The sequence below is a fragment of the Pteropus alecto genome, unplaced genomic scaffold, assembly GCF_000325575.1.
Source record: "Pteropus alecto unplaced genomic scaffold, ASM32557v1 scaffold109, whole genome shotgun sequence".
Taxonomy (NCBI): domain Eukaryota; kingdom Metazoa; phylum Chordata; class Mammalia; order Chiroptera; family Pteropodidae; genus Pteropus; species Pteropus alecto.
This window is the reverse complement of record NW_006494608.1, coordinates 1935838-1945696: the sequence shown is the minus strand read 5'-3', so window position 1 is coordinate 1945696 and position 9859 is coordinate 1935838. Positions and strand designations below refer to the sequence as shown.

At 35.2% G+C, this 9859-nt stretch overlaps 1 protein-coding gene across 1 annotated transcript; it reads right to left on the bottom strand.

Annotated features, from left to right (window-relative positions):
* Positions 1 to 1906: 1906 nt before the first annotated feature.
* Positions 1907 to 6044, bottom strand: YAE1D1 (Yae1 domain containing 1). Its single transcript, XM_006925341.3, has 3 exons — positions 5820 to 6044; positions 4344 to 4465; positions 1907 to 2510 (listed from the first exon to the last, which is right to left on the bottom strand). The coding sequence occupies exons 1-3, from the start codon at positions 5946 to 5948 to the stop codon at positions 2081 to 2083; spliced, it is 681 nt and encodes a 226-aa protein (XP_006925403.1). The 5' UTR covers positions 5949 to 6044; the 3' UTR covers positions 1907 to 2080.
* Positions 6045 to 9859: the final 3815 nt, after the last annotated feature.

Sequence of the window (9859 nt, the reverse complement as noted above, 5' to 3'; positions counted from 1 at the left end):
CTTCCACCTCTCTATATATTTATTGATTCCTCTACATCTTATACTGGAACACAATGCTTTTAGTTTGAAGATGGTGAAAATCACAATTTGGACTTGGTTCAAGGCTTTTATTTTGGTTTACCACGCAGTTAGTACCCACGCTAACGATATAAATGAGATAAAGATGCAGGCAGGTGCATCAGCTGCCCACTTCCTGTTTGTTTTTCACAAAAGTTTTGGTGGCCTCAGTAGCTCTAAGAAACTGAAACGTCAGAAAAGTGTATTATTGTGGACTTCTCCACCTTCACCTTTAGGAAAACACCAAAAATGTCAGAATCTAAAAATAACATATTTAAGAAGAAAATTCTGTTTTTAAGGAAACTGTATCACTAGACCTAATGACTGTCCCAGGTCTTGAAACTGGCTGTGCCTGCTCTGGGGCAATCTTGGCTTATGTTTATGTTCATCTAGGGCCTCTTCATGGAAAGACTTGACAGGCCTATGACGTATAAGGCAAGGTAAAAGACACAACGTGAGTAAAATTTCTTTCCTTCACTTTTGTTGTTTCTATTACAGAGACTCACGTTCATGGAGCACAGATATGAGCATATCATTAATACTCCTCTGCAGTCCTGGAACTTCTGTATTTTTTTAAAAGGCAGAGCAAGTTTAAGAGATGTTTTCAACCCAACAGCCTCATCAATGCAGCTATTTCTTGCCCTTTTCTATGAACATCTAGACAAAAACACAATTCCAATGGTGGCAAAGAGTGTTATCTTCAGGGAATATTAGAGCGAGTCCAGATAAAATCTCAAGATTTGCTGCACTCATGAAATTTTTCATTCAGGGTGACTTTCTTGAGATGTAGCATTAAAATGGACGTTTCATAGCTAATATGCAGGGTAGAGCAACATGAAGACTTTAAAGAGACTACTTATAATATTCCATGAGGATTTGAGATTTTTTCTGTATCCATAAATGGGAAATATAAGAAATTAGTAAATCTCTGAAATAGTGTTTATATCCAGAGATTAACTTTTAAAAAAATAAAACCAGCTGTAAAATGTCACTTGATATCTTCAGCATGTTTTAGTAAATCCTGTAACACTATATAGTCTTCTGATTTCAAATTTGTGAAACAAACTGAAAATTTTTAAATGTGTTCTGTGAACTTTGAGGAGGTTAAGATCATGGTAGTACATTTTCTTGAAAGACCTATTTTATCAGATTCTCTATCTCAGTATATCTGTCTTTTAGAGTACATGGTAGCAATTAAGGCTATCAGTGAGGGGCAATTACTGGGGTTCCTCTGAAGTCTGGCACCACACATAAATTTGTTTCAGACAAAAAAAAAGTGATGAAAAATCTTTTCCTGATCTTATATGCTTAGATTCTGGAGTAAAAATTTGAATATAATTTTATCTATGCTAGATTAAGAATATTACTACAAGTCAGTGGTTTCAATGCTTTATTCCTATGTGAATATGAAGCAAAACTACAATTTAGATATAAGTTGGCAAATTGTTAGAAAACACTACCAACTCCTTAATACTTGGAAAAACTAAGTAGGTAATTGAGCATGAAATGTATTTTCTGTATTTTTCAAGAAACTGTATGTTTTAACTTAATCTCAACATATATCTACACATATATCTATATGTAAGTCTATCAATATATATATGTCTGTGTATATATACTTACATTAGCCAGTAGGTTATTTTTGGTAACTTTGGTCTGATTAGCTGGTGATGAGGTCCTAACCACCCAATAGTGATGAGTAGGGTTAGGTCCTTATGTTTGATTCATGTTCTCTTTAGCTAATGAGTCTGAAGATGCTTGATTTTGATCGGAAATTTGAAAATGACAATGACAACTGGAATTTCTGAGCATATCTTAAACTACAAAAAAATTACCAGTGACAGAGGAAAAAGGCTTATATTACATTTAATAGTGTTAATTTTGAAGACATTTCAAACTTCCATGAAGGACAATGAAGTGTTCACTGTAGAAACCAGTACAAATTTTGGTAAGCTTGTTGAGAAACAAAATGCTCTAAGAAACGTTCTGAACATTATTTTCATTAGAAAAGTGAAGATAATTTTTATAGTTGTTTGAGGTGCTGTAATATGTCTACTGATACTCCCAGCTGTTTTACTAAACTGACTGTCTGTTCTAAAATCCAAGGAAGGCTTGGGTTTTCAGAATGTGCATGCTCCTGTGTTCCACAGCATTCTAACGATGAACAATCTACCCCACTTAGGCCCTTGCTACAGTTTTTGTTAAACTCGGCATTATTTTCACAGAGTCTTCCGTCTTTAGCTTCATCCATCTTTTTTTCAGCTGGAACTACATGACAAAGGTCCATATCCTGAATGGAGTCCAATAAATCTACAACATGGGGCTGAGGGGTGATTGATTTCAGATGTTTGAGCACATATTCTTCACATTGGCCAACTGCATCCAGAAGATTATTTATTTTACTGATCAAAGTCGAACTATTATCATGAAGGTGACACCAGGAGAGCAAAGCACTGAATGAAAATATAAACAAGAGTTAAATAGAAAAAAATTAAACAATCATAGGCTTTTCGAATATTTGATGCTAAGTCTTCCATGTTTCTTTTCTAGATGACACCATGCAAAACAGAATAATAATGCAAGCCAAAATCAGGAAATAATGGTTAAAATAGAATTAAAATACATAAGGATATTATCTTTCAATAGAAATGAAATAATTGGAGTTAATCATATTAACTGTTTATAATTCATAAACCCCTCCTTCACAGCTCCATATCCACTCTTCCTCATTTTAGATTTTCCTCCTTTTGATTATGTAGTTTCTGATAAAGAGGGATACAACTCAGAGAAAGAGAGACCAGAAAAATTAGTTTCTCTTTTAAGGACATCAAACAGCTTCTAAACTAGTGATCTTGGATGTAAATTAGAATCACCTGGGGAGCTCTTAAAACTATCAAGGCGCAGGTCATACCCCAGACCAATTAAATCCGAATCTCTAGGGGTATTATTTTTTAAGCTTCTCAGCTGATATCAAGGTGCAGCCAATGTTGAAAAACATTTTTCTAATCATATACAGCAGTCACTTGCATTCAAAATTGAAAGTTAAAAAGAAAGTTTTAAGCTAACTTCACTTGCCCAACTTTGTTATAAGTAGACACTATTTGCTAACAATATTCTTGAAGAGTTCTAGTCCCAATAAATATTTTTCTTTTCTAGTACAGACAGCACTTTTGTTTTCTGACATTTCAGATTCTTCATGACATAAAATGGTGGTTGTGAAAAGTAATGATGTTTTAAAAATGGAATCAATTGATATAAAAGATTTAGTAATAAAGTTTCTAAGCTTATAAAAATTTAACTTGATGTGAAGATGAACGCTTGATCATTTTCCTGCTATAGATTATAAATTCTGATTCCTAAACATTGTATTTTCTTAAACCTTAAACACAATAATTATTGTTATTTATTTTATTTATTATTATTTATGCCTACAGCACCTGGTCTTCCTAGGTGGTCTCCTATCCAAGTACTAACCAGGGCCTAGCCTGCTTAGCTTCCGAGATCAGACATATGGGTTTGTTCAGGGTGGCATGGCTGTAGACCACGGACCATGGCTCCACTGGGGCGCAAACCCAGGACCTTGTGTGTGTAAAGCAGACATGCTAACCACTACACTGTGGAACCACGTCCTATTTTCTTGTTTTGATAGCTTTTATTTTTTAGCCTTTTTAAAATCAGTGATTCTTTGAAGCATTTCCTCTATAGAGGGCATTTTAAAAGGTATTAAGTATCAAAGAGAACAACTCTGTCATGCTTAGCTCCATTTGCCATTTGACCATTTGGCTCTGATATATGCCATTATTGCTCTGGAATCTTGATAGGTATTCAATGTTCAGAACTAAAGTAAATGAGATCATTTTTCTACTACCAGTTATAATTTTCATCATGTACTTCCGGTCTAGAAATCTGTCATACTGTGTTCTGCCACATGTGCAAGACTAAAAGCTTTATTCAAAACCAGATCTTTTGAATTACTTTGTGAAAAGCTTTATTCAAAACCAGATCTTTTGAATTACTTTGTGATATAGATTGGTTGTAGTTCAGGTAGCAAAAATTATACACCATTCTACCATTTCTTTGCAATAAAGGACACCTGGCTCACTTATTAAAAAGAATGATTATTTTGATTTTACAAAGGAAATATTCTATGCTCTGTAGTACTCTTGTGGGTTTAACATTAGGAAAAGCATTTTAGTTTAAACATTTTATTTTTACATACCACTCTTAAAAACTCCTCCGGTAGTACAGAGGTTAAAATGACTCAGCATTTAAGTTTAAAGAATTACCTCAAAGTTCCTCTGAGTTGTCCATAGTTTATAATGACTTCTGCACCTTCCTTATAACCTTGATTGAAGCCTTGCTGAAGAGTAAGTGCTTTGCCAGCCTCTAGTCCATCTCTATAACCTTCCTAAAAATAAGTAATGAATTGCAGCTGTAACATCAAGTGAACCATTCTGGGTTTTTCTAGAAAGTCACAGAACCAATTTAGAAAATCGATGAAATAAGCCTTTCCTGTGTATATTTAACATAATGGTTCTATAACATATGGCATAGCCACACAAAGCAGACTATGCTCATAAAAATGTATTATTGGTTTATCCTGTTTTTGAAGTCTAGACTTATTTGGCACATTTAAAAATACTAATTCTTATAGTTTTAAAAAATCCTGTGTTAGCAACGGCTTCATAGAAAGGATACACAGAAAGGAGAATTACATGTCTGGCCCCTTTGTAACTAGATTGGTGTGGGTGGGTAAGGAGGCAGGGCAGTAAGTAGGGTTACTGAAGGCCTTGGTTAATTAAAGTAAGGAAAGAGGAAATTGGTTTAGCAAAAGGAAAATAAGAAGTCTGGTTTTAGAAATTTTGCTCGACACCTAAATTCATCTAAAAATGCAGATTCTCTGTGGGCAGGGATTTTTGTCCTACATCTCCTCTGGTGCCATAGCACTCAAAAGATGCTCAAAAGATGCCCTAGCCTCACATAAAGTATTTCTGAAACTGACAACATGGTTGTTGGGCTAAGCAAATATTATTTTACTGAAACATTAAACAAAATCAGATTTAGGGGCAATTTAATTGTCAGCGAGGATATTAAGTAGAAGTGGACTAACCATTTGGTCCTAACTCTGAACTACACTCTGAGGGCTCCACCTGGAAATTGGGTGTGTGGTATTAAGCTTAGTCTTAACAAATAGTAAGACAAATTAGAGATGGATAAATCACACCCAAGAAATAAAAAAGAAACCAACTTTAATATTTCCTTACCTAGTCACAAGTATTCCATATTAGCTTTCCCGTTCTGCCCGCTGACACCATTCTCACGTTCCCTTATCCGTATACATTAGTTTCACCCCTTGGTTCCTCACCCATTCAAGCATTCCGTGTTAACTGTGTACATGTCGCCTGACAACCTTAATTATCATAGTGTATTTATTTTTCCTCCACCGTCTTCCCTGTGATCCTCATCAAACTGCAATTTCTTCAAAGTTTAGAGTTTATTTTGGTCGGACCCAGCTTCTAATCCACCCGGCAGGCGATCGAGAAAGGTGCTCTGTAGTTTTACACGCTTTCAAGTAACACACTGGAAAATCCTAGCAGAATGCGGGCCAAACTGGGTGGCAAGGGGTAGGGAGGGGAGCGCCGGGCCAGGCCCGGACCACTCTGGCCTCCATAGTCTCGGGACCCAGGTTCCTCACAAGTCCGCGCCCCTCTCCCCACAACCCAGACTATCAAGTGACCCCCGCGCCCTCTACGCAGCTTTACTTTGACGCGTCTCTGCATGTGGCTCCGCCATTCTCGCTGCACCAGGAGCGACTCGTCGACTTCCTCATCAAACACGTCCCCCTCCTCCCCATCACCGTGGACCAAAGCGGCTGCTTTGACCCAAGACATCACCGAGGCAACCACAAGGCCACTGAGCGCCGGAAGCTCCCACAACTCTTTTTGGTCTGAGAGGCGGGTCGACGCCTGTGAATCAGAGGTTCGTAGGGCAGCTGCGCATGCGTCTTAGTGTGCGCGGTGTGAGCGGTGGGGGTGGCCTCGGGCGTGTCCTGCCTACCGCTGACGCTTTTCGCTTGCTGGTGTTTTGCAGCGCCGTCAGTTGGCACTGTCGGCGTGGCCCTGTTACGAGCGAGGCGGGATCTTTCGTCGCTGGGCCTACGCAACCTTGACCTTTGCGGAAGCCAGCCTGCCCCTCCGCGAAACTTAATTTCAACCAGGGTCTCCAGGGCGGTCTGGATTTTGGAAACGCGTGTGTTTGTTGAACTGTTCAAGGTTGATGGGCGATTACGGGCCAAAAACGGTCTTTTAGGATCTCTCTCAGTGTGTTTAAGGGTTTTGACAGCCTTATGTTTTAATTCTTTATCAGCGTGGAGCAAAGGAAAATAGAATCGAAAAGTTAGATACTGTGGCCATTTTGAGATCCATAAACATAGAGTATATTTATAAAACATACACTTCTCCTTGACTCGCAGTATTCTTCACTGACTCCCTAAAAGTAGACTAATGGCTCAGTAAAGGCAGAGAATTGTTTATCTACGTATACTTAACACCAGCAAGATTCTGATACGTAGTAAATGCTGAAACATGTTAGTGAATGAATGACACCAGTAGTAGTCCTGTTTTTGCCTTTTGTTTGCCTGGTCATGTGGTAATGACTTTTTTAATCTAACATTTTTTTGAATACCTACCTTGTGCCAGGCAACCTTGTAGGCTTTTGGGATACATCGGTGGAAGATACCGATAAAAATTCCAAACTCTCCTGGACTTTACGTTCATGTAAAATTTACAGTAAATTAACAATAAACACTAAACAAGTTATATGTATGTTATGAGATAATAAATGATACGTGGTATAGGAAAAATTAAAAACGAGCAAAGTAAGGGAAACCATGAGTATGTGTATGAGTGAGGGTGGGTGGGTGGTGTAAGTTAAAATTTTAAATGTTCGGAGAGAATTTTGTATGTATATGATTTACTTGGTAGTTCCATGGAACATGTATAAAAACATTCTATACTTGGCCACAAAAAATACTTTGATAAACTAAAAGGAATAGATATTTTATAGGTCATATTCTTTGATCGTAATCCAACATAACTAGTAATAAATGATAAAAATTAACCCCAGTAATTTATAATATTGGACATTAGCAACACCCTCCTAATTAACATAATTTGGATCAAAAAGGAACTAATTAAAATGACATATACAATAATCAATTAAAATCAGAATGCTTCCAAAAACATAGAACCAGATGAAAGCTGTCTCAGGCCATTTTATAGGCTTAGATGTCTTTATTAGTAAAGAAGCAAAAACACCCAACTATCTTAATTAGAAGGAAAATGGTAGTAAGGAAAGCAGTAAAGATAACTATTGAAATAAATAAAATAGCCCCAAAACTTGCATAAATAATTCCAAAAGCTGGTTCTTTGAAAACACCAATAAAATAGATAATCTTCTCTTGATCCTGATTAGGAAAAAGAGAGAAAATTATACAAGATAGACAAGAAAAGGACGTAACGATGTGGAAGGAAATTCAAATATTATAAATTACTAAAACTCAAAAGCAATACATTGAAAATTTAGAAGATATGATAATGACTTCTTAATAAAACTGACCCAATGAGTAGGAAAAACGAAGACTAATTATAATAGAAAAATTGGAGATTAAATATCTAAAAGTTAAATATCTAAAAATAGCATGGAGACGATACTTTTACAGTTAAATCCTTTAAATCGTTTTTAAAGAACAATAGGTAATTTTTTTTTTTTTACTATTCTAAGGTAAAGAAAAAGATGGAAACTCCCTAAATCATTTCATAAAGCCAGTCTCATACTGTAACCTGATAAAGATATCAAAAAAAACCCCAAAGTTCAAGTTAGTTTATGAATGTGTATTCAAAAGAGAATACACAGTACCTTATCAAAAGAATAGTTTAAGAGGTTTTATTCCAAGAAAGTAAGTTGTTGCAATATTAAGAAATCTATAAGCATATTTTATTGCTTTAACAATTTCAAGGAGAAAAGCCATAAGTTATCTAATAAATACAGAAGAGTTACTTGAAAATATTTTAAAAATCCTTCTTAAAATAGAAACTACAAATTGATAAGGATTTTATAAAAATCTGACAGAAAGTAATATTCTAAGCACTCAGTTGTTAAGATATTTCCTTTAGAAAAAAGAGAGGACATCTGGTAATTACCAATATTATCCAATATTCTTTTGGAGACTAGTGAATGCAGTAAGAGAGGTAAACAAAATAATCTATATAAATGTTGGATAAGAAGAGGTAAAGTTATTTATTTATTTTTTGCTGTTTATAGATTATATGCTTAGAAAACCCAAAGGACTTCAGTTAAAAACAACAGAATAAGGGACTTTGATAAGGTCTTTGGGCATAAAAAAATAAACAGATCTAGCAATAACTCATCTAGAAATGTAAATGAGATTAATATTCCATTTGCAATACCAGGAAATACTGTTAGATATAGTATTTATATATTTGTTTAGTATTTATTTAGTATAAGATGTATAAATGTCAGGAGTATATTTTTAAAAATTGACTTTATTGAGGTATAATTTACATACAATAATATGCATACATTTTGAATGTACAGTTTTGATGAATTTTGATAAATATGTACACCTGTGTAACTACTACCCAATCAAGATACAGACATTTCCATCACCGTAGAAAATTCCCTCATACTTCTTTGCAGTCAATTCCTCAACCCCTGAGGCAACCCTTTATCCAATTTCTATCACTCAAGATTAGTTTTGCCAGTTTTACAACTTCATGGAAATGAAATCATATGTGTCCTTTTATATATTTGGCTTCTTTGACTCAACATAATATTTTTGAGATTCATGTGGTTGCCTATGTACTGGTAGGTTGTTCTTTTTTCTTGCTAAGTGCTCTTTTCATTGTATAGATATATCATAATTTGTCTGTTTACTTGTTATGGACATTTGCATTGTTTCCAGTTTCTGGCTGTTTTTAGTAAAGCTGCTATGACGTTTTCGTACACATTTTCATTTCTTTTGGGTAAATATCTAGAAGTGGAATTGTTAAGTCATATGGTAAGTAAAAATTTAACTTTATAAGAAACTGCCAAACTGTTTTCCAGAGTGATTTTACAGCAGTATATTCAGATGCTAGTTGCTCCACATCCTTTTTTTCTCATTTGGAATTGTCAGTCTTTTTATTTTTTTATTTTTTATTTATTTTTTATTTTTTGTTAGTCTTTTTAATATTAGCTATTTTGATAGGTGTGTAGTGGCATATTACTGTGGTTTTAATTTTTGTTTTTCAGATGGCTTATGATATTGAACATCTTTTCATGTACTTATTTTCTATTTGCATATCTTTTAAAATGAAGTCTTTGCTCATTTTAAAAATTGGATTCTTATTGCATTTTAAAGGCTTTTTATATATTCTGGATATAAGTCCTTTATCAGATACATGAATTGCAAATATGTTCTTTGCAGTAGTTATCTATCAGGAGACAGCTATGGAGATACGAGAGGAGTTCATGAAGTTTTTGAAGGATAGGGAGCATAATGCACATGATTAGGCACAGAAAGAGGACAAAAAGGGACACTGATCTGATCCCTACAATAGGAAAGGGAGGAGGAAGCAGGACTGGGCAGAGGGTGCTTTAAATTGCTATGTAGATCTGACAAAGTCTTGGCCAACATAAAAGAGAACTCTGGAGTGAAGTGCAAAGAAGAATCCTGTGTTAGGCACATAGGACCTGATCTTGGTACCCCTGCCATGCTCAGTTTTTGGTAGGGAGATGCTCT